A 27,245-nucleotide genomic window follows, 5' to 3' on the forward strand; every position below is an offset into this window, starting at 1 on the left:
ACCCAGACCCATTCCCCCATAACCACCTAAGCTCCACCTCACTGAACAATACATGCAACTTAACATGATCAATCCACCCAGCCTGCGCATCTTTGGACTGAAACAAAGGCAGTCATTTTCTAATTAAATGGTGAGACAGGTTTGAAGGGCTGAATAGCCTGTTTCTGTCCCTAGGTGTGAGTGTATTGAAGAACACAGATGCAACTCCATAGAAACAGGTCAAATTAGTCTAACTGGCCAATGCTCCTGTTGTGATCACAGCTAATGTTATTAATGGACAAATCAGATCCCAGGCTGAAATCTGGCTTGATAGATCATATCTGTTTTCTCTTTAGATTTACCAAGGTGGTCTTTCACTGAAACACTGGCATGTAATGCTGCAATCTGGTTTTAACAATGAAATGGAAGTATATTACATAAAAGGAAATAAGATAAATTTGAATGAACCAAGCTATTTACATCTAACACAAAATACTTAAAGAGCTATAGAGGGTAGATACAAACAAGATGTTTCTCCTAAATAAAAACTGAAAGAACTGTGGATGCTGTAAATCAGGAACAAAAGCAGAAGCTGCTGGAAAAGCTCAGTAGATCTGGCAGCATCTGTGAGAAAAAGTCAGAGTTAATGTTTTGGGTTCGGTGACCATTCCTCAGAAGCATAGGTATTTCTCCTGGTCAGGGAATCTAGAACAAGGGGCACAATTTAAAAGTAAGGAAAAGTCCATGTAGTTTTGAGATGTAGAGAAATTTTTCTCAGAGGTTTGCAAATGTTTGAAATTCCCTGCCTCAAGGAGCTGTGGAAGTTCCTTTTTTGAGTATGTTTAAAGTAAAGGTGTACAGATTGTCGATTATCAGTAATGCACAGAATGTTAAGGATAGGGTGCGTAAATGGCATTAAATTGCTCAATTAGCCATCATCATGTTGAATGGTGAAGCAGGTTCAATGAGCTGAATGGCCTAAATTTGTCCCTATGTTTCTCAAGAATTTGAAACACATTAAAATAGAATACTCCATTTATTTTAATTGTACCCTTTTGTAACATTCAAGCACTAGAGAATTTCCTTTTCTCTCCTATCTATAATGTTTGACTTAACTGTGGTTTTCTGTTCCCTGCCTTGAAAGGTTGATAGCTTCTTCCTGGAATATCCACATAACTGAGATTAGACTTTCACAGCTTCAAATAATTTCTTCAGAATTCTAACAAAACACTTCTGATCAAGGACTTTGAAAGTAAACTCTTAACGCTGAAACAACCTATTTCTTAACAGCTCTAAAACATCTCCATTCCTCAGGAGAAACTGTTTTACACATATAACATCTACTAGGACTTCTACAAACAGAAAGCAAAAGGCTTTCCAATCTAGATGCTTTTGCCCTGAGCAGCAACAAAAAACAACTCTGGGTCCTTCTAATTGGCAACCGAATGGATTGCACTGTTAACACTGTGATTGTAAAAAACTCTTCCAATGCAAACAAAATCCTCTTACACTCCAGGAGCTACTTATTAGAATTAGAATCCCTGCAGTGTGGAAGCAGGCCCTTTGGCCCAACAAGTCCACAGTGAACTTCAGAGCATCCCATCCAGACCCACCCCTCTATAACCCACCTAATCTACACCTTTCTGAACACTATGGGCAATTTAGCATGGCCAATTCACCTACCCTGCACAGCTTTGGCCTGTGGGAAGAAACTGGAGCACCCGGAGGAAACCCACGCAGACACGGGGAGAATGTGCAAACTCCACACAGGCAGGTGCCCGAGGCTAGAATCGAACCTGGGTCCCTGGTGCTGTGAGGCTGCAGTGCTAATCACTGAGCCACCATGCTGCCCCAATCTCTTTAAAAAAAATCATGACTCCAGAAGGCCTGACAAGTTAATGATTAAACCAAACCATAGGCACAAACCAAAACCTATATGCCATGAGTTCGAAACCCCCAATGTTATATCTTGCTTCACACCAGACTCCTACACCTGCAATATACCCCTCTATTCCTTTCTCCCCCATGTGCTTAAATGCATTTATGCCATTTGCCTCATAAAACCCCATGTGGTAATGTGTTCAAATGCAATTGGATTTAAAATGGCACTGACACAGCAACAGTTTGCAAGCTCTCTAAAGCAGATCTTATTCTCATATTGCTTACATATTGCTTGGACTATTTTCTAAATGGTGAGAAAATTCGCAGAGCAGGAGTACAAAGGGATCTGGGAGTGTTGGTCCAGGATTCTCTATAGGTTAACTTGCAGGTAGAGTCTGTAATTAAGAAAGCAAATGTAATGTTGTCATTTATCTCAAGAGGGTTGGAATATAAAAGCAGCGATGTGCTTCTGAGGCTTTATAAAGCTCTAGTTAGGCCCCATTTAGAATACTGTGTCCAATTTTGGGCCCCACATCTCAGGAAGGACATACTAACCCTGGAGCGTGTCCAGCGGAGATTCACACGGATGATCCCCGGAATGATAGGTTTAACGTATGATGAACGGCTAAGGATCCTGGGATTGTACTCATTAGAGTTTAGAAGGTTGAGGGGAGATCTAATAGAAACATACAAGATAATGTATGCCTTAGAAGGGGTGGACGCTAGGAAGTTGTTTCCTTTAGGCGGGGAGACTAGGACCTGTGAGCAAAGCCTTAAAATTAGAGGGGGTCAATTTAAAACTGAAATGAGACGGCATTTCTTCAGCCAGAGAGTGGTGGGCTTGTGGAATTCATTGCCGCAGAGTGCAGTGGAGGCCGGGACGTTGGATGCCTTCAAGGCAGAGATCGACAAATTCTTGATCTCAGAAGGAATCAAGGGCTACAGGGAGAGTGCAGGGAAGTGGTGTTGAAATGCCCATCAGCCATGATTTAAATGGCGGAGTGGACTTGATGGGCCGAATAGCCTTGCTTCCACTCCTATGTCTTATGGTCTTATGGTGTTAAAACAATTGTTCTGCACTTTTAAACCTCAATTCGAATTCTGTCATTCTGCAGCCATAACTTTGTATTCCTTACTTTGTTCAATCTGCCAATGATCTTTGTATGGTATGATCTGACTGTACTGCATGCGAAACAAAACTTTCCACTGTCCCCAAGTCCACATAACAATAATAAATCAAATCAAATCATATTTGCTAGTGGTGTCTATATTTGACGCCAAGCTCTGTGGTACAATTATAAACATGGAAGAGAAAGGCCACCTGAATGCATGAACAAAAGGAACGGCAGATGGATTTTAACCAAGATAAGTAGAATATTGTCATGAAAGCAATGATTCATCCAAACCATGTACAAGGTCCCCCTTTAAAGAGGGACCTCTCCTTGGCCATTGGCCCACGGTCCAAATGGATGCCCCAAAGTTTAGTCATGATGGAGCAAGGGGAATGGGATGAGGACTCAGGTCAGTGTCACCATATCAATGGAATCCATCACAGAATGATTACAGTGCAGAAGGAGGCCATTCAGGCACACTGTGCCGGTGCATGTGTTGAAGACGTTGGGCTGGAAAAACAACTTGCATTTAGATAGCACTTTTAACATAGTAACATACTCCAAAGCTTCTTTCAGAGAAGAAAATATTTGAAAAACCATCAGACATGTTGGGGCAGGTGATCAAGTATTTGGTCAAAGAGGTAGATAGACCTACAAGCATAAGGAGCAGGATCAGAAGCAGGTCATACATCGCCTCGAACAATGGGCTGCCTTTAAAAGGTGTGATAATTCATTCAAGTGCAGTCAAGGTTTATTCCCACAAAGGGGAAAGGTGGGGCAAACAAATTCAGGCTCCCTTGATGACAGAGGAGATAAGGATGAAGTAGCAAAAAAGGTGTGCATTCGACAGATATGAGGCAGAAATTACAATTAAAGATTAGATTGAATGTAGAACATTATTGATTGGCACGACATCCATAAGCATCCACTCCCTCCACCACCAATGCTCAGTAGCATCTGTGTGAACTGTTTACAAGACGCACTGCAGAAATTCACAATACCTTCCCAACCCACAACCACTTCCATCCAGAGGGACAAGGGCAGCAGATAGATAGGAACACCACCACCTTGAACTTCCCCTCCAAGCCACTGACCATCCCTGACTTGGAAATATATCGCCATTCCTTCACTGCTGCTGGATCAAAATTGTGGAATTCCCTCCCTAATAGCATTGTGGGTCAACCTACAGCAGGTGGATGCAGCGGTTCAAGTACACAGCTCACCCACCACCTTAATAAATGCTCATGTCCCACAGAGGAGGAGAGAACTGGACAAGTAATTGAGGGAAACAAAGCGAGAATATGAGAAGAGACTGGCACATGAGGTACTGTGTACAGTTTTGGTCCCCTTAACTTGAGGAGGATGTGTTTGGATTGGATGGTGTTTACAGGTGATTTGCTAGGTTGATTCCAGAGATGAAATGAAGATACATTGAGCAGTTTGTGTCTAGGCTTGCTGGTGTTTAGAGGAATGTAAGGAATTGAATTGAATTCAGTTAGGTCTATTGTGGCATGTACTCAAATGAATACCATGAAAAATTTACCAGGTGCCACTTAAGGTACCATCTTAGATACAAATGGACCGAGGTACAGAATTGCAGGAGATCTAATTGAGGTGTATAAGATGCTAAAAGGGATTGAGAAAGTAGCCACAGAGTGGATGTTTCCTCTTGATGATGGCAATCTAGGTCATAGTCTTAGCATAATGGGTGGCAGAATTAAAACAGAGATGACGAGAAATTACTTCTCTCAAAGGGTCATGGATCTATGGAATTCACTCCCCCAGAGTGTGGTGGATCCTCAGGTACTAAATAAATAAATGGAAGGAGGCGATTTTTAATTAGCAATGGGTTGAAGGTTTATGGGGAATGGGAAGGAAAGTGAAGTTAAAACCGAAATGAGATCAGCCATGATCAAATTAAATAGCAGAGCAGGTTTGAGGGGCTGAATGGTCTCCTCCCACTCCTAGTTCTCATGTTCTTGTATAAGCGAGGATAAAGGTGAATTCAATTGGCATTTTTATAGTAAAAGATTGCTAACAGGAGGAGTGGAGCATTTTTAGCACCATTAAATGTAATTACACTTTGAGGAATGGGCACGGCAGAAGTATTAAGTGAATTCATCTATCTTTACCAAGGAGGATATGTTGGAAACGTTACCTTTACTTCTCAAAGTTTGACAAGGCAGCCAGACTGGTAGATACAGACAGAAGAAATTGGAGGAGTACCGGCCATAACTTCCCAATTTCCCTTTGATAGAGGAGTGAGGTCAGAGGATGGAGAATTGTTAATGTTACACTGTCGTTCAAAGCAAGGTGCAATGATAAATTTGATAGCTGCAGTTTAACCTGAGTTGTGGGGAAAAGTTGCCAATAAAAATTCAGGACAGAATTATAACTGATATTTTTGCCAGCTGTGAGTTAATGAAGCAAAGGTAGAACAGATTTGTTCAGGTGAAATTGTGTTTAACTCGGTTGCTTGATATTTTCGATGAAGAGACAGAAAAGGTCGATCAGGATAATGCTATCGATACATGGATGTCATTTCAAAGACATTGCTGCAAAATAGGTGCGTGAACAATGTTGAAGCTCAGGGAATAAAAGTGACAGTAGCATCGTGGATACGAAGCTGTCTGGGATGACGGGAAACAGAATATCAGTGAAGGGGTGATCTTTGGCATAGAGGAAGTAGGATCCCCCAGAGGTTGTCAGTAGGGCTTCTTGTTCTTCCTCATACATACTGAAGGCCCAGACCACAGTGTACGCAGCACAACTGCAAAAGGTACGGGCGATATGGGAACTGAATCCCAGTGAGGAAGAAGGATTTTAAGAAGTAGATAATAATGTTTAACCATGCAAGCTACAGACAGCATCAATTTTAAAGAACAAAGACACACAATGTGGTAAACAGTAGTGGCAAGAGAGGAGGAAGATAAATGTTGGGGGTAAACTCACAAGTAATACCAAGAGAGACAACAACAGTTTCTTTTAGCATAGAAAAAGGAAGAGCATAGAAAAAGCAAAATAGGCCCCTTAGAGAGTAAGGCGGAGAAAGCAATGGGAAAATTGGGGAGCTGGCAGTTGAATAAATATTTTGCATCACTCTTCATAGCAGAAGACACTAACATCATTCCAAAATGACTAAATACTTAAAGGGGTAAAAGGAGGAGAGGAAACAAATATAATGATGAAAGTGATAAAATAATAGGTCTGAAATAGATAAGTCTGATTGACCTGATGTGATGCATTCTTGAATACTTAAAGAAGTAACTACAGAGATGGTGTATGCACTGATAGTACTATTCCTAGGTTCCTTAGATTCTGAAAATGTCCCAGAGGAATAGAAAACTGTCAAAGTACTACCCATTTTAAATTAGAAAGAAGACAAAAAACACAAGTAACCAAAGCCAGTCAGCTATTGTCTGTGATTGTAGGAACTGCAGATGTTGGAGAATCTGAGATAACAAGGTGTAGAGTTGGATGAACACAGCAGGCCAAGCAGCATCAGTGGAGCAGGAAAGCTGATGTTTCGGAAAGTGAAGCTCTGAAGAAGGATCTAGGCCCGAAACGTCAGCTTTCCTGCTCCTCTGATGTTGCGTGGCCTGCTGTGTTCATCCAGCTCTACTCCTTATTGTATCAGCATCTGCAGTTCCTACTAGCTTGGAAAATAGGCAACAGGTTAGATAGAGGCTCCGGGTCAGCGCAGACTTGGAGGGCTGAAGGGCCTGTTCCTGTGCTGTAATTTTCCTTGTTCTTTGTTATATTCCATCACACCCCTGATTTGTGCCTTGTAGATGGTGAACAGGCTTTGAGGAGTCAGGAGGTGAGTTACTTGCCACAGTATTCCCAGCTCCTGGCCTGCTCTTGTAGCCACTCTGTTTATGTGGTGGATCCAGTTGAGTTTCTGATCAATGATAATCCCCAGGATGTGGATAGTGGGGGATTCAGTGATGGGAACACCAGTGAATGTCAAGGGATGGTGGTTAGATTATCTCTTATTGGTGAAGGTCATAGCCTGGTGTTTGTGGTGCGAATGTTATTTGCTACCTATCAGCCCAAGCTGACCCAGTATGTATAGGGCATACTGGGCTTTATCAAGAGGGATATAGAGTAGAAAAGCAACAAAGGTATAATAAACCTTCAGAAAACACTGGCTTGGCCTCAACGAGAGCATTGCATCCTGTTTTGGGCATAGCACTTTCAGATTGACAAGAAGGCAGGAGAATGGGTGCAGAAAAGATTTACAAGGGTGGTTACCAGGTGAGTTACTGAAAAGACTGGAGAGGTTGGGAACTGCAGGCCAAGAGCAGATTTGATAGAGTTGTTCAAAGTCAGGAGGAGATTGAACAGAGTAGATGGAGAGAATAAAAAAATGCACAGCCTGAGAGAGCGCGGTACAGGCAGGTTCAATCAACGTTTCAAGAGGAAAATTGCCCCAATTTGGGATGGGAAAATGCACCTCCTGTTTCTGTAGACATGTAGCTGCTCCCAAGAGCAACTTGTGGAAACCTGTCCTCCAAACCTCTCATCAGCAATTAAATCAAATGTATTTTCCAAAAGAATCATGGCCCATCATGTTTATTCTCATGTTAGTTCTACTATAGAGCTAATCTACTCAAATCTAATTTCTCTGCCTTTTTCCCACCTCCTTTCATTCCTTTTTCAAGTGTTTTTCAATCCCATCCTTTATGCTGGCATCAGTACAGATTGTTGTCAATTAGGAAAAATGTGCTTTGAAATGCATTACTATACTGAAGGAGCTACACAATGTACGTTTTTGTTGTCGTCAAGTCAGAGGACTGTTTGCAGGATGGTGCAAGACTGAATGAGGTAGAAACTAGTTCTGCTCTTTGCTGATAGCGATACACTTTTACTTTAAAAACACGCGGATAAGTACCACCTCATTTCTCTCCTGTTTGCTAAATTGGCAGACCAGCTGTGCACTATGCCAGTGGTGCCAAGGGAACAGCCAGCAACACATTCTCTCCCTGGCCCTGTGGAAATAAGCCATTTCAGACTAGGTGCCTCGCAGGGAGCGAGTATAGCAGTTAGTAAATTTTAACTGAAGTTGGTGGGTCATTGACAAATTCTGTAACTGGCTGTTAAAAACCTAGCGGACCATTGAACAACTTTGTGAGGTGATGTCTGTGAATAAACCACGCGGAGAGCTGGCATGAAACAGGGGGCTTATTATGGCTGTTCTGGAGAACATGAGGCTCTCTGTCTTGCTTGGCATTGGGATTCAACATATTGAAGGTCCCACAATTCAACCTCTCTAATTCATTCCAATTGCAGTGCATTGCAAATTGTACACAGCTAAGCAGGTGCTGACATGACTGATACAAAGATCACTTCATAGAATAGCACAGAAGAAGGCCATTTGGCCCATCTGACCTGTACCATCTCTTTAAAAGACTCATCCAATTAGTTCCACTCTTTAAACTCTTTCCCCACTGTCTTTTTTGTCCAGTTCCCTTCAGGAGTTATTACTGAATTTGTATCCACTGTACTTGCAGGCAGCATGTTCCCAATCATAAAAATCAAAAACATTCTGTTCAACTTGATTGTTCTTATGCCAATTAACTTAAATTGGTGTTCCCTGCTGTTACCAACACTTGTCAGTGAAGAAATATTCAGTGACAGAGCATTTTCTCACTGTCTAGATATTCTCTAATCAACCCACTCAGCAATATCATTACACATCTCTGGAGCAAGTGGGACTAGAACCCAGGTCTCTGAGCTCCACCCTATTTGAATAGTCATGGATTTTGAAGACCTCACTGAATCTCTGCTGGAAGGAGAACAATCGCACCTTCTCTAGTTTCTAGACGGAACTGAAGTCCTCTATCGTTGGTGCTAAACCAAGTCAGCACCCTCTCCAAGGTCTTGGATAGGTGCATCTGCATTGTATAACACAACAAACATTTGGATGTCATAAAATGTCCTCCTCCAGCTGTTGAAGACCAGTTCTATACAGGATTGGTACTTGCAAAGCTAGGGGTGCTCAGGAACATAGGAAACAGAAGCAGAAGCGGGTCATTCAGCCCATAGAACCTCTTTTAACATTCAATGCTGGTCATCTGTCACCATGCTGTTTTGCCAGTTGTAGGTGCCATTGATCTAACTTCTACTTCCCAATGCTCTTATTAGGAGTTTTCCTGCAAATCAACAACCTCAGTCCAGCTAATTCAGGGTACCTTTTCTTAAAACAGTTCAGAAAATTTGTGTTACTAAATTAATTTAGCTATGTGAGGAGACACACAATAGCAATGGAATGTTTCTCAGGGATTGTTTGGTCTTAACTCTACTGGCCATCTGAAAGAGACATCATCACACACAGGTAAAGTATGTGAAGAAGGAGTTCTGGGAGGGCACGTTGTTTTGTAGCGTTCATTTAATGGATGAATAGTCAGTCGAATGAGCTATTATCATTGGTTCAAACCCTACACTGCAGCAGCTGGTGAAGCTTAAATTCAGTCGATAAAGTCCAACTCTAAAACAAGTGTCAGGAATGGTGCCATGAATCTAACAGACCCACAGCTAACAGACCCACAGCTAACAGACCCACAGCAATGTGGTTGACTCTTAATGCTACCTGATATGGCCCGAGCCACCTGATTAGCTCAAGGGCAATTAAGGATAGGTAACAAACACTGACCTGATCAGCAATCCCCACGTCCCATGAAAGAATAAAAATGCAAGTCAATACCTGGCATCCTCTAAGTGGCATAATACAAGATGCAACTACACAGTGTCTGCATGGTGCATAATCGACCATCAGAACATGCATTGGTGCCTGAAGTCTTGGGCAGATACCCAGTTACAATTGGATCTGCACTTGCTGTTAGACTACACACACACACACACACACACACACACACACACACACACACACACACACACACACACACACACACACGTTTACTGTTTTGGCTTTGCACACTTACTGAGGCATGGTTCCGGCATGTGGCTTAAACATATCCCTCTCGCACTCGGAGTCTGTGGAAGAAGCCCCTAGGGAAGAAGAGCAGTGTTAGAGAAGAAGTCGACCTTCTTGGAAGCACGGATAAGGATGAGAGCTTGCACCTCTGGTTTCTGATAGCCTCAGCTTTGGCATTCGGCCATCAAAGTTAAACGCTGCTTGTAATAACCAGTCTATGCGTGTGAGAAATTCAAACCAATTACAGAGCTGTTGTATAAATGTATAATAGTGTGGCACACCCCTAACATCATTGGCACATACACACAGCCTCTGGGCTATCCCAGCTGTCAGATGAAAGAGGGGAGGGTTGCTTGCTGCTGAGATGAGCAATAGGGGGGCAGGGGGGCTGGTTCAGATGGTAGTAAATCAGTATTTCTTCTTAATGCTTCTACATTCACTCTTTGACACAAAGCTGGATAAATACTCACTAATGAGGAACAGCTCTGCACAGGCAGCATGATTAAGAGCTCAGACTGTTAGTTCAGTGGTAAAAGTACAATTCGTTGCAGCAACGGAGTCTCATTCATAGAATCCCTGCAGTGTGGAAACAGGCCCTTCGGCCTAACAAGTCCACACAGACCCTCGGATTATCCCACCCAGACCCATCCCCTAATCTACATTTCCATGAACCTCATGGGCAATTTAGCATGGCCAATCCACCTAACCTGCACACCTTTGGACTGCGGGAGGAAACTTGGAGCACCTGCAGGAAACCCATGCAGACACAGGGAGAATGTGCAAACTCCACACAGTTTGTTGCCTGAGGGTAGAATTGAACCAGAGTCCCTGGCGCTGTGAGGCTGCAGTGCTAACCACTGAGCCACCGTACCACTGAGCCATCTGCTGTAATCTTCAAAGTCCAGCAGAATCTCTTCTCCAAGATCTTACCAGGGGTCAAGGAAAAGACTCGGCAGTATTGTCCATGTAAACCTGTACAAGTATTCTTCCAGTAATTAAACTGGAAGTTTCCATAGTCGCAAGCTCTACGTCTGTGAGTGAGTCAGCCTGACAGGGGCTTCCCTCAGTCTGGCATTCATTTTGAAGAGAACAAGAATACAAAGATTTTGCTCTACACGCGGTTTAGCAAGCGGGAGGACAATCTCAAAGACAGACTCGATTGCTTCACGTCAGCAAGTTACACACTCCATCAATCTCACGATGGTGGCTTAGAGCAGAGGCTTTAAAAGAAAAGGTGTTGTACGAAACATAAGCGAAGGGTCACAGTTGGCTGGGTCGCTCTTCACTGCTCCCTGAATGGCTTAATCAGCTGAGTCAAACCGCAACCAGGGATTCAAAGTGATGACAGCATCGTCTTGAGAGCAAGTCGGGATGGACACTAAATGTCAGCCATGCTCACATCAGCCCAGTCTTCGGTTCCTGGACCACTATTGGTCAGAACGAGAGCTGAGCAATCACTGAAATGCTCTGCCTGGAATGTGCTAGCTCACCTTTTCCTCTCTACAAGAATTGGCTGGTAATTGGAATTTTATGCCCTATTTCTAAGGAAGGATGTGCTAGCCTTGGAGACAGCCCAGAGGAGATTTATAAGAAAGTTCTTGGGGATGAAGGGCATGTGAAATGAGGAGTAGTTGCGGACTCTGGGTCTGTACTTGACAAAGTTTGCATGGTTCTAACTGAAACATACTGAATACCAAGGGCCCTGGATAGACTGGGCATGGAGTAGGTGATTCCGCAAATTGGGGAGACTGGGACCCGAGGGCACAGCCTCAGAGTGAAGCGATGACTCTTTAGAACTGAGATGAGGAGGAATTTCTTCAACCAGAGGGTGATAAATCTGTGGAACTCATTACCACAGAATGCTGTGGAAGTCAAGTCATTGAGTGTATTTAAGACAGAGGCAGATGGATTCTTGACGAGCATGGGGACCAAGCGTTGTGAGGAGAAGGCAGGACAATGGCGCAAAGAAACATATTGGTATGATTGAATGGTGGAGCAAACGTGATGGACCAAATGGCCTAATTATGCTCCTGTATCTTAAGGTCTTAATCCATTTTCCATGAGATTGTAGAAGCGGTCATCTTGAGAAACACCACATGATTGAAATCCTGAGTGGGCCTTGGCAGGGTACATAAAGAGAATATGTTAACTCGTGCAGGAGGATTTAGAATTGTGGGGTTGTTGGGGGTCGAGGTCGTGGGGGTGTAAGACAGAGATAAGATGTTTCTTCTTACAGAGGGTTGGGACAATTCAGAATGCTCTTCCTCATCATACGACCAGGCAAATTTGAAGCAGGAGTAGGCCATTCAGCCCCTTAAGTCTGCTCTGCAATTCAATAAGATCATGGCTGATCTGTTCATGCTTCACATTTCGCATTCTCATCTACCCGTGATAGTGCTTAATTCCCTTGTCTAACAAAAATCCATGTACCACTGCCTTTAAAAAAAATCACCTTCAATGACGGAGAGTTCCAAAGTCACAGAATGCTCTGGGTAACGAGAAATATTCCTTTGCAACAGCTGGTTCTGGCTAACATACAAGAGAAAACATTCCCTCCACATTAACCTTGTCAAGATCATTCAGGATCTTATACACTTCAATCAAATCAACCGTAACTCTTCTAAACTCCTATGGAAACAAGTCCAGCCTGTGCAACCTTTCCTCATCAGAGAACACACTCACTCCAGGTATCAATCTTAGTAAACCTCACCTGAACTGCGTCCAACACATTTACATCCATCTTTAAACAAGCAGATCGAAGGTGCGCATGACAGTTGAGATGCTGTCTCACAAATGGTCTGTGTGACTGAGGCACAACATCCTTACTCTTATGTTCAATTCCTCCTGTTACAAAGGGTGGCATTCCATTAACCTGATAGATTACTCACTGAATTTGCATAATCACTCTGGGTGTGAGTTTGCTCGCTGAGCTGGAAAGTTAGTTTTCAGACGTTTCGTCACCATTCTAGTTAACATCATCAGTGAGCCTCCGATGAAGGGTTGGTGTTATGTCCCGCTTTCTATTTATCTGTTCAGGTTTCTTTGGGTTGGTGATGTAATTTCCTGCATTGGTGATGTCATTTCCTGTTCTTTTTCTCAGAGGGTGGTCGATTGGCTCCAAATCAATGTGTTTGTTGATGGAGTTCCGGTTAGAATGCCATGCTTCTAGGAATTCTCGTGCAGATAAATAGAAAGCGGGACATAACACCAACGCTTCATTGGAGGCTCACTGATGATGTTACCTAGAATGGTGACGAAACGTCTGAAAACTAACCTTCCAGCTCAGCGAGCAAACTCACATCCAGAACCTTAACCTGAGCTACAAATCTCCTCAAAACTCACTTGCATAGTCACTTTTGTGACTCATACTCCTGAATACAAAGGTGTCACTGCTTCTCAGAGTTCTGAGCAGCCACTCTCTATTTAAGTAATACTCTGCTTTTTTAAAATTATTCCTGCCAAGGTGAATAACTTCACATTTTCCTGCATTATGCTCAATCTGCCACATTTTTGCCCATTCACTGAACATATTTTTTTCCACCTGCAACATTCTTATGTCCACTTATTAACTTTCCGACCAATATCTGTGTCACCTGCAAGTTTAATTCCCATGCCTTTGTTTCCTACATCTACGCCATTGACATAAATTGTGAAAAGCTGAGCTTTCAGCACAGTTGAGGCCTATTCATCCCATCCTGCCAATCTGAAAAAGATCTATTTATATCACAACCCAATCTTCTGTCCATGATAACATATTATCCCTGATAGTAATAAACCTTTTATTGGGGGGTACGCTGTCAACATCTTCTGAAAATCTAAGAATAGTATGTCTGATGGTTCCCCTTTATCAATAGCGATTTTCCCTGAAGCATTGGAGGCTGAGGGGTGACCTTATAAGGGTTTGTAAAATCATGGTGGGGGGGCATGGATAGGGTGAACAGTCAAGATCTCTTCCTGAGGGTAGGGGAGTTCGAAACTAGAGGGCATAAGTTTAAGGTGAGAGGAGAAAGATTTAAAAGGGTCCTAAGAGGCAACTGTTTCATGTAGAGGGTGGTGCGAGTGTGGCATGAACTGCTGGAGGAGGTGGTGGAGGTTGCTACAGTTATAACATTTGATGGGCACCTGAATTGGTATTTAAATTGGAAGGGTTTGGATGGACATGGGCCTAATGCTGGCAAATGGGACGAGATTAATTCAGGGGTTGGCATGGATGAGTTGGACCGAAGGGTCTGTTTCCATGCCGCACAACTCTGTAATTCTATGACTGTAGTACTGTCAGTATTTTTAATTTACATGTAAAATAAAATCACTTCTGATTATTGCCATCTCTTTATCACAAATACTCAATAGTGTCTCGCCTTGTGGTTTTTGTTCGGGATCTGGAGAACAATCCCACCAGTGACTTTTTTCCCCATACCGTTCCTTAGTCCACCCAAATCAACATCCTGATTGCTTGAACCAAGGCTATTGCCAACTGTTACACCAAGGTCATCCTTGATTAATAATGCCAACCCTCCACCGATCTGAGCTTTCTATTCTCCTGGAATGTTGGATACCCTTCAGTGCTCAGGATCTGATCCTAACCATTCTGTGTCCACATCTTTAGAATGGTTGTTAAAACAGAATTTTTCGTTTCATTGTGCTGGGTCAATTGGGTCACTTTATCATGAATGCTACACAGATTTAGATACCGAGCCTATAGTTTTGACATATTGGAATCCTTTGTAACATCTAGCCTCGAATGTTGATGTAATCTTAATGTTTTCTTTCTGTTCCTGCCTGCTGGTCTCCAACCTTCATTTCCTAAAATACTATTTAGTTCCCCTGCCTTGAATCTCCTCTCAAGGTCACAGATTTGACAGAGTCCATGCAACTGTCAAAGCTGCAGAGGGTGGAAACTAAGGCAGTGGGGGCATAGTCTTTTTGAAGCAGAGTTACAGAGATTCTTGAAAAACAAGTGGGTGAAAAGTTAGGAGGGTAGGCGGAAATGTGAAGCAATCAGATCAGTCGTGATCTTCTTGGCTGCGAGAACAGGCTGAAGGGGCCAAAGGCCCAATCCTTCTGCTCTTAATTCATATGTTCATGTGTGTCCCTGTCACCTTCTTCAATTCTTCAACTCTCCGTGCTCTCTGTGCCCCGGAGGATTTCTGATGTTCATCACTTTACACTTTGGCGCCCAGACTTCCCATTGACCAAAACCCTCAGCTCTGGAACTCCTTCGATAAATCTCCTCTACCTCTCTGTCTCTTCTCTTCCTTAAAGACACTCCTGAAAACCAGCATTCTTTCCCCAAGCCTTTGGACAATCATCCAAATGTCTCATTTAATTTTTGGCTGGGTGTCAAACGTTGTCAAATAACTTTCCTGCAAAGGGGTTTGGGCACATTTTACTGTATCAAAAGGGTGCTGTGAAATATGACGTGTTGTTGTAGTTTTCTTTTTGATAATTGGTCAATGTTACAGCCATGCTGGTAGGCCTTGTTAAGCTGTCATGAAGCATAGGCCTGTATCCTAAGCCCTGACCCCTCACAATCGACCCCACTCTAGCAAGCTGAGGGACTGTGGGCACAATGGGAAACACAGCCAAACACCCTGCTCCTTATGGTGTAGTCACTCACATTAGCTGGAGACAAGTAAGAGGGCAAGTCTCAAAGCCAGCCCGGCATGCAGTTGTCTGGAGGACAACAACAGGAACAGACAGACATTGCATTGGATACTTCCTTTCTTCATCAGTGATACAGGATTGCACCAGCATGCCTGGGATTGCTTTGTGTCACAGTCAGAGAGTCAAATGGGACATGGGAGGCCTTTCAGCTCATCGGGCCAGGGACACAGACAGGGCGTGGATGGGATAGGTATGGAGGGAATGGACAACACACAGGTAAATGGGGCTGGTTTAATTGTGAAAACTGAGTGGCATGGGCAAGTTGGGCCGAAGGGCCTGTTTCCATGCTGTAAACCCCTATGACTCAGTGAGTCTGTCTGACTTATCTACACCTATCCCACTTTCTAGCACTTATCTCATAGCCTTGAATGTTATGACACTTCTAATGTTCATCCAAGGAAGCATTCCTGCCTCTACTACCCTCCCAGGGCAATGCATTCCAGATTCCCACCATCCTCTGGGTGAAAGACTTTTACTCAAATTCCATCTAAACCTTTTGCCCTTCACCTTAAAATTATGTCGCCTCGTTATTGACCCTTTGACTAAAGGAACTGCTGACTTCTATCTTCCCTGCACATGTCCCTCTTGTTATCTTAGAGATCTCAGTCAGGTGCCAAGATGGTTTACCAGGCTGATTCTGGGGATGGTGAGTCTGATGTTATGAGGAGAGATTGCTCAGGGTGGGATTGTTTTCGATAGAGTCCAGATGAATGAGGGGGGATCTCATAAAGACTTATAAAATTCTAGCAGAACTGGACATTCAATTACTAGGGGTCACGATTTCAAGGTGAGAGGGGAAAAGTTTAAGGGAGATATGCGTGGAAAGTTCTTTATGCAGAAAGTGGTGGGTGCCTGAAACACATTGCCAGCGGAGGTGGTAGATACGGGCATGATAAGCGTCATTTAAGATGCATCTAGTTACACGTTTAGATAGAGGATCTCGATTTGCGCAGGCTTGGAGGGCCGAAGGGCTTGATCCTGTGCTGTAATTTTCTTTGTTCTTTGTTAAGGACAGCATAAATGCAGGGAGGGTATTCCTGATGGTGGATGTGTCCAGAACCAGGGGTCACAGTATTGGAATTCAGGGTAGACCATTTAGGTTGGAGATGAGGAAACATTTCTCAACACAAAGAGTGGTGGGTCTGTGGAATTCATTACCACAGGAAGTAGCTGATGCCAAAACATTGAATGGATTCAAGAGGTGACGAGATATAGCACTTGGGGCAAACAAGATCAAAGGTTATGGGGAGAAAGCAGGATTAGGCTATTGGGTTGGATGATCAGTCATGATTGTGAAGAATAGCAGAGCAGGCTCAAAGGGCTGAATGGCCTCTTCCTGCTCCTGCCTTCTATGCTTTTATGTTTCCGCCCACCGTCTCTGCTCTACAAGTGCTAACCCTGCAAATGAAGAGACGACAGACCTTGCGTAAGATCCACACAGGCATCACAGTTGACCTAAAATGAAAGAAAGAACTTGGCATTTTCTGTCAGGACGCCATGAAGTCTTTTACAGTTAATGAGGCATGGAAGTCAAATCAGTGAGGTAATGGAGGAGCCCTGCATTATACACAGCAACACAGTGCCACTGATTCCTGCCAAGTTCCAGAAGGACAAACAAAACACTTCAGCTAAACTCAACACGGCAGACTGAGAGTAAATCAGAGAGAATTGGGATTGACCACATGAACAGTGCACGTGAACACCGAGGGAGGGCCAGCAGACTGGAAACATACAAACAAGGCAGCCATTCAGCCCGTCGAGCCATTCATCAAGATCATAGCTGGTCATTTTTGTAACCTTAAATCAGCCTAAACTTAATTCCATTTCATCCTCACCCCTTGTTTACTAGCATCTATTTCTGCCTTAAAAATATTCAAGTATGTTGAAGAAGAGAGTTGCGAAAAAGAGTCACAACTTTCTGGGTGCTGTTCCAATAACACTTAAAACTGCAACATCCAGGATCGATCTGCCCACTTGATTAGCCATTGACATTCACTCACTTTACCACTGACACGCAGGAGCAGAAGTGTGTACCATCTTCAAATGCTAACCACTGAGTCACATGCCACCAGCATCTGGGAGGTCAGTCAATAGTGAGACAGACCTGTAACTTTTCAAACTGAAACAGATTGCTGGAAAAGCTCAGAGGGTCTGGCAGCATCAGTGGAGAGAAATCAGAGTTAATGGTTTTGGGTCTGGTGATCTTTCCTCAGCAAACGTTAACACTGATTTCTCTCCAGAGACAGTGCCGCTGAGATTTTCAGCAATCTGTTTTAGTTTCTGATTTCTAGCATCCACAGTTCTTTCAGTTTTTATTTTGTAACTTTTCCCAAGTGACCTCAAAGAATTTAACCGAGAAGGACTAAGAAGGAAGGGGAATTACAATCAAATCAAATGCAGACAGTGAAGAGAGGTAAAAGGAACCAGAAAAGGGAGCGAGTCAGCTAAAAAACTAAGATCCTATACATTAGACACCTTGAATGACAATTCACAACTTGAAGCAATCAGAATGCCACTGGTAACATTCTGCATTGGAAAATTTGAGCATTGCAGTGAAAAAGGAATTGTAAATATTGTAAAAAACAATGAAAGTTCAATAGAACTTTCTCAATGTTTTAAAATTCACTTCTAGAAGTTTGCATCAGCTGTAAAGCTGGGATACTCAAAAATACTGGTCCAGGTGAGCTGCCTGAATTGGAAACTATACCAGTGGAAGGAAGTTAGGTCAGAACCTATGTGGCCAGACAAACAGCACAGCTTCAGATGTAAAGGAAAGTTACAAGCAGAGGTACTGGAGAGTGAAGATGATTGGTGCACAAATGCAAACACATAGAGAAAGCTTGGAAATAAGAATACAGAGAGCTCCCAAGAGAAGAAGTAAAACACGACTCAGTTTTTCCTTTTGAAAGGAAAGGAGATGGGAGCTCTTGAAGGCTAGCTCAGAACATCTAAAATCCAGAAAGCTGAATGTTTACCCAGCAGTGTCCTAACTCTGAACTGAGATGTTACCATTTGGTCAATGGAAAGAAGCTGGGTAAAGCTATGCCACCAGAAGGAGGGGCAATTTGTGAAAGTGCATCTTACGCACAAAACGTAAAACAAAAGCTGTAGTTGGATAGGGAACCGGACTACGTTGCCTGAATTTTGCGGAACAGTGTAGTTATATGTCGCTATTTCTGGGGCTCGTTAAATGAATTCTTGTGGTTGTGTAAGTTGTAACTTTGTTGTATAGTCTATTTTAAGTGGTATTTAACTTTCTATTTCCAGTACCATTTACCTGCAGGTTCATGTTTAATTTACTTTGATCCTGCTTGGTGATAAAATAAGTGTTGCATAAAAATCTTTTTGGTAATTTCTTCTTTGGAGATCATTTGGTAAGGATGGATTGCAGTTTCCCAACAGGCACTGAAGCAAAATGATGATCCACATTGTTAACAATCAGCACATCATTAGAAAGATGCTTGCATTAATTTACTGGCTTAAAGTATTTGCAGTGGGTTTAATATGTAAATACTTAGAGTGCTTAAAGGAAGTAGAGAAGCTCATGACGGTATTCTGTTTGTGTAAAACAGATGCAGAAGAATTTAAATGGAACTGCAAATTCTGGAGATTCATAACTCAACACTCTCTTTGAATTATCACTCATCGCTAATTCTTCACACCCAGTGTTTGCCAGCCAGTTTTCACCTTAATAATACCATGTGTTGTTAAGACACTGTCATTTATCTAGTAAGTTCCAGCCCAATAACAATGGTGGAATTATCACTTGTAGGGTAAGTGGCTTGTTATTAGATAGAAGGAAACACTTTCACTGCATCTGGAATGTTGAGTTGCCAGGGAGCAGAGAATTGCATAAGCATGGGAAGCTGCCGGATTTTGTTTTTGGATTGTTAAAATCCATCAAACCATCAGCCCTAATTACAACTCTTCCTGTGTTCACAGTCGAAATGCTTCCATGCATCGAGTTCAGGCAAGTTAATGTAAATGGCAAGAGAGCAGCGATAGACAACTGCAGTAAACGCTCAGGATCTAAGTCATATCCCAGGTTATGGGGGTCGTGTGTGCCACACAAAGAGGCAGAAAGACACACCAAGTCCTAGCACAGGCCCAGGATCCTTCCAGCACAAGGCCAGAGATGCTCAAATAGTCCAGACACAGGCTTGTGACATGTATTGCTGTGTTTCCATCAGCCGACTGAATTTAGGAGTTGCAATTCTCCCGGACTCCTCGGGAATACCAAACTCCGATGGAGCACCCTTACCCCTCAACAGGCGACAGACTGGCCCTCCTCAAGGAGTTCATGGCCATAGTCTGGAAGGGTGCCAGTCTCCAGCGAGTGCATCTGACAAGCAAAGGAGTAGGGAATGCAAACTTGAAATGGAGCGCTGTCCCTGATGAAACATCTGCACCACAACCTCACAATAACCAACAACCAGGGAGACAGGGGTAAGATGGTACAGCGATGCCCACAGTCCAAGCACTGGAACCTTCTCAACCGCACCACTGTCCAGACAAGGTACACTGCTGGACCACTGCCTTCCCCCTGTTTGGCCAGTCACCCCCATCGTCCAGGACCCCAAATGGGGTGAGGGGGCAACACAGGCAACAACACAGGACAAGTCACATCACGGAGATCCCACGAGGTGGCTCCATTCAATCAGAGCCTCATTACACCGCCACCTCTCCCCATGCCCCCAACCCCCCCAGCGGTCACCACGTGCCCCATGGTGCCTGGGTGACCGTAAAGTCCAGGACGACAAATACCTGCCAGGTCCCGGAGTCTCGCTACCAGGAAGCAGTGTGGCTTGCTCTGACAAAACCAACTCAGGGAAATAGGATCTAATCAAGAGAATCATGGCAATCCAACACAGAGCTGAAGACAGTAGCACCTTATGAAACCCACTGTACGGGAAATACGTTCCAGGTAGAAAGAATACAAGTTAGCCAACAATCCACGGGTTCTTAAGAACTATCAAGGCAGTCTGTGACCTACTGTGACAGCTAATGAGGGGAGCTCATCATGAACAGGCGGACAGTAGGCTCTCTCTAACTCCTCCTCACACTAAGATACAGATCCACAGCTTTCAGCATTGCCCCCTAGGTCCTGTCTCAACTGAATAAACAGTGGTTTTTATTCAGAGGTAATAGGAACTGCAGATGCTGGAGAATCCAAGATAACAAAGTGTGGAGCTGGATGAACACAGCAGGCCAAGCAGCATCTCAGGAGCACAAAAGCTGACTTGTGTGTGTGTGTGTGTGTGTGTGTGTATCTGAAAATCTGTGTATGTGTGAGAGAGATAGACTCACACACAGATTGTAACACAGAGTCTCTCTTCCACACCTCCACACAATGCTCTCTCTCTCTCTCTCTCTCACACACACACACACACACACACACACACGCACACACACGCACACACACGCACACACAGAAATAAAAGCCACTGTTTGATCAGTTGAGACAGGACCTAGGGGCAATGCTGGAAGCTGTGGATCTGTATCTTATTCTGGAGGAGGAGAGAGAGCTTTGTCACCCTAAAGTTATAATTTAATCTGTCAAGTGTATCAAGAGAGTATCAGAAGTAAATCCAACGTGATGGGAACCACATTGTGAGTCCAAGGGTTGGACAACAAAATGCTTTTTGATTCAGTACAGACCTGTCTGCATAGTTGAGGGTGATGCGATGACTAATGTTTTTCACAGCCTGTATAAACACAATGTTTGCCGACAATCCTCCAGCACTGTTACGGTCTACATTAAAGGCAGGGTCTGGGGAGTTAAGTCATTCATTTGAAAGGACCGAGAGTAAGGTGTGGAGGGAAGGAGGATCGTTTTACACACGGCATTCTCACAGAATTAAAAGCTCCTTCAGGGCAGTACTTCTCAAAGTTGGCGACGCTGGGGAGGGGTTCAGTCACTTTGGGATCCACAGAGAATTTTTTTTGAGTACCTGTGCTGGGGGTGGGGGGCATAGGGTTCTTCAGAAAAGTGTCAAAATATTTGCTGAAGCAGCCGGAAGGAGCTCCCATGTGAGTGAGAATCTGGGAGGTAGGAGGAGAGTGCAACAACTGTCTTATCTACAAAGGGTTTGATTTAATCAGGCAGATGTATCTGTGCAATAAATAAATACACAATTTATGTACAGATGCCCTTGGGTGAAACACATCGACTAGTTTCACTGACACTTGTACAATATGCTTTCCTAAGCGCGTTATTAAAGAGTGAGTATTTTGCAGGATTAGGGTCAAAATTTTGAGTGGATCCATGGTAAATCCTTTTCAGAAAAGTGTCTGTGCCACTGATTGTGTCACTGGGGGTATGGTATTGCGACTGAGTCAGACCCCACTTTCCTCTTCCTCTCTCCAACCTCACCTCTCCCGCTCCACTTCTCTGTGAATTTCTGCAGTGAGTGTCTCTCCAATGCTCTTCACTGTCTGCATGTCAGGCAGTTCATGGAATACTGAATGGGTGCAGCTCCAACAGCAGGCAATGCCTTCTGGGAGAGAGCGCTCAGCATTTTCTAGGCCCCAGCCACCCCACCACTACCAAGGCTCAGTGCCAACTAATTCTTCAAGACACACTGCTGTAACTCAGCAAGAAGGGACCTTCCAAACTCACAACCACTTATTTTTCACACGAAGTGGAGGTCACTGGCTGGGCCAGCATTCCCGGAGTCATTGTTGTTTGGCTGGAGTCACATGTAGGGCAGACCAAGGTAAGAATGGTAGATTCTAGCTGGATTTTCCCGACAATGGTTTCATGATCACCATTGAACCCTTAATTCCAGATTCCTTTGTCCTCAATTGAATTCAAATTCCACCATCCACCATAGGATTTGAACCAAGGTCTCCAGAATACGGGGTTACTGGACTAACATCAAGCAACAACAGCACTGGGTCATCGCCTCCATCTAGAAGGACAAGGGCAGCAGATACATGGGGACACCACCAGCTACAAGTTCCCCTCCAGGTCACTACCATCCTGATTTGGAAATATATCACTGTTCCTGGGTCAAAATCCTGGAATTCCCTCCCTAACCCTAACTATAACACCAAATGCTTGGTGCATTTCCTTCCCTAACCCTATCGCCATCCCTAACTCCTACACATCAAATGCATCCATTCTGAGGAAGGGTTGCCAGACTCAAAATGTTAACTCTGTATCAGAGATAATGGGAACTGCAGATGCTGGAGAATCCTAGATAACAAAGTGAGGAGCTGGATGAACACAGCAGGCCAAGCAGCATTCCAGGAGCACAAAAGCTGACATTTCGGGCCGAAGGGTCTAGGCCCGAAACTTTAGCTTTTGTGCTCCTGAGATGCTGCTTGGCCTGCTGTGTTCATCCAGCTCCACACTTTGTTGTCTCAAGATGTTAACTCTGCCTTTTTTTTCTTCACAGATGCTGTCAGACCTGCTGAGCTTTCCCAGCAACTTCTGTTTTTGTTCCAAATGCATAGCCATGGTTCCAGGAGGCAGCTTATCCCTATCTTCCCAAGTGGAACTTGGAACAGGCAATGCACACCAGCCTCGCTATTGACACTCAGATCCCAAAACTGATTCAAAACAAGATCGCACTCCTCTTCTGCCAGGCCACTCATCTCCTACCTTTACACAGCTGGGGAAGAATCAGTGCGTGTGGAAACTAGTTACCAGTGTGGGAGTCTTTTGTCTTTTTTTCAAAATAAAATGGGTAAGACCTTATGTGAAGGGAAGAGTGTGGGACAGAGCCTCTGTATCATACAGAAAAAAAAGACTCATATTCCCTGTCTTATCTTCTACCTGGAATCTAACTGATAAATCTGTTAACTAACCTCAGTAATAACAACCACGCTCGATCATGTAACACCTTTCACAAAGTAAAACATGCTTCACAGGATGGCTGTGAAAAATGATTTGTCGCTGAGTCACATCAGGAAATATCAAGGCAAATAAGCCAAAGTTTTATCAAACAGGGAAGTTTTGCCAGTATGTTCGGCAGGAATTTCCCTCGTATAGGGGCTCCATCATCGACAGTCCTTAATCTCCTCACAAGCAAGGAATTTGCTGAGTTTGCTTTTGTCGGGCTCAGAGAGCCAGAACACAGTGAGCACTGCTGTACTTTAGTGAAACAGAGCTCTGCGCTGAAGACTGGAATGTTTCAGTCCTTTGGCTACCAACCGTAGCTGGAGATCCAGGTAACACAGAATCAGCATATCGATCGCACTCAATCTGTTCACCACAATTGAGCTCCAGTACCCCACTTTAAAAAAAACGTAAGCAACAAAGACTGTTCCATTGGGCATACTGTGCCTGACTCCAAATACCTACCGTCTGCTACTAACATGGCCTCCCAGTGTAACATTACTGCAACCACTTCCTGGCCTTAAAGGGATGCACATCTCCACTCTCTCAGAAGAACATAAGGTATTTAACATGGTACAATGTCTCCGTATAAACCCTTTGTTACCCTCGCTGTGTGAGGTTTCTTCTTCTTTCTTTTATTGTTTTTTTTCGGTGAAAAGTGGCAGGAACGTGTCTTCGTTGGGGAGCGTGCTGGCAGCTGATGAGTCCAGACCAAGGCTCTGCATTGAGGAGGCGGTTAGCAGAGGGGAGAGCACAGGGACCCAGTATTGGCTCCTACGTTGGCGGAGGTTGGCAGCCATGTGGTGGTTTCAGGCCCGCATCTGGTGGTTCGGGACTCATTTGGGCAGCTTTTGCAATGTCTCCTCCCTCCCTGGGATCAGTGATGAGACTGGTCTTTGGGATGGCTTCTCCCTTCTTGGGATCAGCGATGAGACTGGTCTTTGGGATGGCTTCTCCCTTCTTGGGATCAGCGATGAGACTGGTCTTTGGGATGGCTTCTCCCTTCTTGGGATCAGCGATGAGACTGGTCTTTGGGATGGCTTCTCCCTTCTTGGGATCAGCGATGAGACTGGTCTTTGGGATGGCTTCTCCCTTCTTGGGATCAGCGATGAGACTGTCTTTGGGATGGCTTCACCGTTCCTGGGATCAGCGATGAGAATGGTCTTTGGGACAGCTTCAGTTGGGTCTTGCAGCCTCTTAGTCCAGTGCCTGCCGAGGGGGTCTAGCAACTGTCCTATCTTTTCCCAAACCCAGAACCTGATCAAAGATGGACTTTGTCAGAATTTTTTTCATATCTACGCACTCTGTTGTTAAGTTAGGCACCACAGTATGGCGTCGTAAACACTTTTCACTATTTCTTGCTGTAAAAAATACAAGTAACTATTCTGTTCTATTCTACATCCTGTTAGGACGTGAGTTGTACTGTCCAGTGGAAAGGGATTGTACTGTAACTACTAAAGGGGGCTGCTGAATGGCCTCATTATGCACTGTACTCATCGTATGATTCGATCTCTGTGATGACCCCAGTTGTACAGCTCTCTGAGAGCCCGAGATCTCTTCCAATTCCTAACCCTAAGCCTTACAACGCCATGTCTTCAGCTACATTGGCCTTCAGCTCATGGATTTCTTCCCGCCTCTCCTCTGTTCAGCTCTTTGGCAAGGTGGGTAATTTAAGGCAGAGCGGAGGAAGAATCACTTCACTCAGAGGGTGGTAAATCTTCACAATTCCCTATCTCAGAGGACACTCAATCCGGAAGCTCATGGCATTAAGTGACAGTATGGGAAAATGGCAGTGAGGTAGATATTGGGCCAGGGCAGAGCATCCTCAATGAGTTGCATTGCCAACTCCTGTTCCTATGTTCCCAAGATTTGGCTCAGTGGATCTGAGGAAGTGGTAGTGCAGTGGTATGGTCACTGGGCTAGCAATTCAGAAACTGAGGCCAATGCTTTGGTAGATGTGGGTTCAAATCTCACCAGAGTGGTTGGTGACATTTTAATTCGATAATTAAAGAGGAGGTGGTGGCCTAGTGGTATTATTGCTGGACTGTTAATCCGGAGACCCAGCAATGTTCTGGGCACCCATGTTCAAATCCCACCACAGCAGATGGGTGATGTTGAATTCAACAAAAATCTGAAATTAAGAGTCTAGCGATGACCATGAATCCGGTGTTGATTGTCAGGAAAAATCCACGTGGTTCACTAACATCCTTTAGGGAAGGGAAACTGCTGTCCTTACTTGGCCTGGCCTAAATGTGACTCCAGACCCACAACAATGTGGATAACTCTTAACTGCCTTATGAAGTGGTGTAGAAACCCACTCAGTTCCAGGGTAACTAGGGATGGGCAGTAAATGGCCAGTGAAGGTGACATCCCATACATAAATTGAAAACCATTCAGGGGCTCTGTGTCACATTTGTGCATGCTGGAATGGATAGAGATAGAGGAAGCTGATGTGCTGAAAATTTTGTCAAACATTATGATTGACAAGTCGCCAGGCCCGGACCAGATTTGTCCTCAGCTGCTTTGGGAAGTGAGAAATGCAATTGCTTTGCCACTCGAAGATCTTTGCATCCTCGCTCTCCACTGGAGTCGTACCTGAGGACTGGAGAGAGGCAAATGTAATTCCTCTCTTCAAGAAAGGAAATAGGGAAATCCCCGGCAATTACAGACCAGTAAGTCTCATGTCTGTCGTCTGCAAGGTGTTAGAAAGGATTCTGAGGGATAGGATTTATGACCATCTGGAAGAGCATGGCTTGATTAAATGCAGTCAACATGGCTTTGTGAGGGGCAGGTCATGCCTCACAAACCTTATCGAGTTCTTTGAGGATGTGACTAGAAAAGTTGACGAGGGTCGAGCTGTGGATGTGGTGTATATGGACTTCAGCAAGGCATTTGATAAGGTTCCCCCATGGTAGGCTCATTCAGAAGGTCAGGAAGAATGGGATACAGGGAAACTTAGCTGTCTGGATACAGAATTGGCTGGCCAACAGAAGACAGCGAGTGGTAGTAGAAGACCCACTATCACTAGTATCCTTACGTATAGATGAGGAAGGACACCACTTTGATTGGGACAACACATCCATCCTAGGACAAGCCAAACAGAGACACGCACGAGAATTCCTAGAAGCATGGCATTCCAACCGGAATTCTATCAACAAACACATTGACTTGGAGCCCATCTACCACCCTCTGAGAAAAAGAACAGGAAATGACATCACCAACACAGGAAATGACATCAACACAAGAAATGACATCAGCAACCCAAGGAAACCTAAACAGATAAATAGAAAGTGGGACATAACACCAGAGCTTCGTCGGAGGCTCACTGATGATGTTACCTAGAATGGTGACGAAACGTCTGAAAACTAACCTTCCAGCTCAGCGAGCAAACTCACATCCAGAACCTCAACCTGAGCTACAAATCTTCTCAAAGCTCGCTGGATGTCTTTGGACAGAATACACACAGAGCGAAGAACATTGAGTTGGGGGGGTGGGTTGCGCTTGAAGGGGTAAGCCACCTTAGACACACCTGAACGAGTGTTTATATATCAGACGGTTCCCGAGCTGCAGGAAGTTGAACAAATGTCACTCACCTTCAATATAAACCTCTGCAGATGCTGTGTCTGATCCAAAGCAGTTAGTCGCTGTGCAGCTGTAGCGACCAGTGTCGTCTTCGAAGGCTTCAGCAATAGCTAAAGTGTAGAGGTCACCATCCTGGGATATCCGGATATCTGGGGAATTCTCCAACTCCTTTCCCTCACAGAACCATCTGCGGATTTAGGCAAATAGAAACGGAGAACATTATATCTACCTTCCAATTAGCTTGTCG

General features: G+C 44.1%; 1 protein-coding gene across 5 annotated transcripts in view; it reads right to left on the bottom strand.

Annotated features, from left to right (window-relative positions):
* palld (palladin, cytoskeletal associated protein) overlaps positions 1–27,245 on the bottom strand; it is a 402,860-nt gene that overhangs the window by 199,153 nt on the left and 176,462 nt on the right. For all 5 annotated transcript variants that reach the window (XM_048528001.2, XM_048528003.2, XM_048528004.2 and 2 more), the window contains 2 exons: positions 27,010–27,185; positions 9,917–9,983 (listed from right to left, as the gene is read on the bottom strand). In XM_048528001.2, the coding sequence (XP_048383958.1) occupies positions 9,917–9,983; positions 27,010–27,185 (243 nt within the window). The remainder of the gene's footprint in view (positions 1–9,916; positions 9,984–27,009; positions 27,186–27,245) is intronic.

Source organism: Stegostoma tigrinum, chromosome 3, assembly GCF_030684315.1.
Source record: "Stegostoma tigrinum isolate sSteTig4 chromosome 3, sSteTig4.hap1, whole genome shotgun sequence".
NCBI classification, from domain to species: domain Eukaryota; kingdom Metazoa; phylum Chordata; class Chondrichthyes; order Orectolobiformes; family Stegostomatidae; genus Stegostoma; species Stegostoma tigrinum.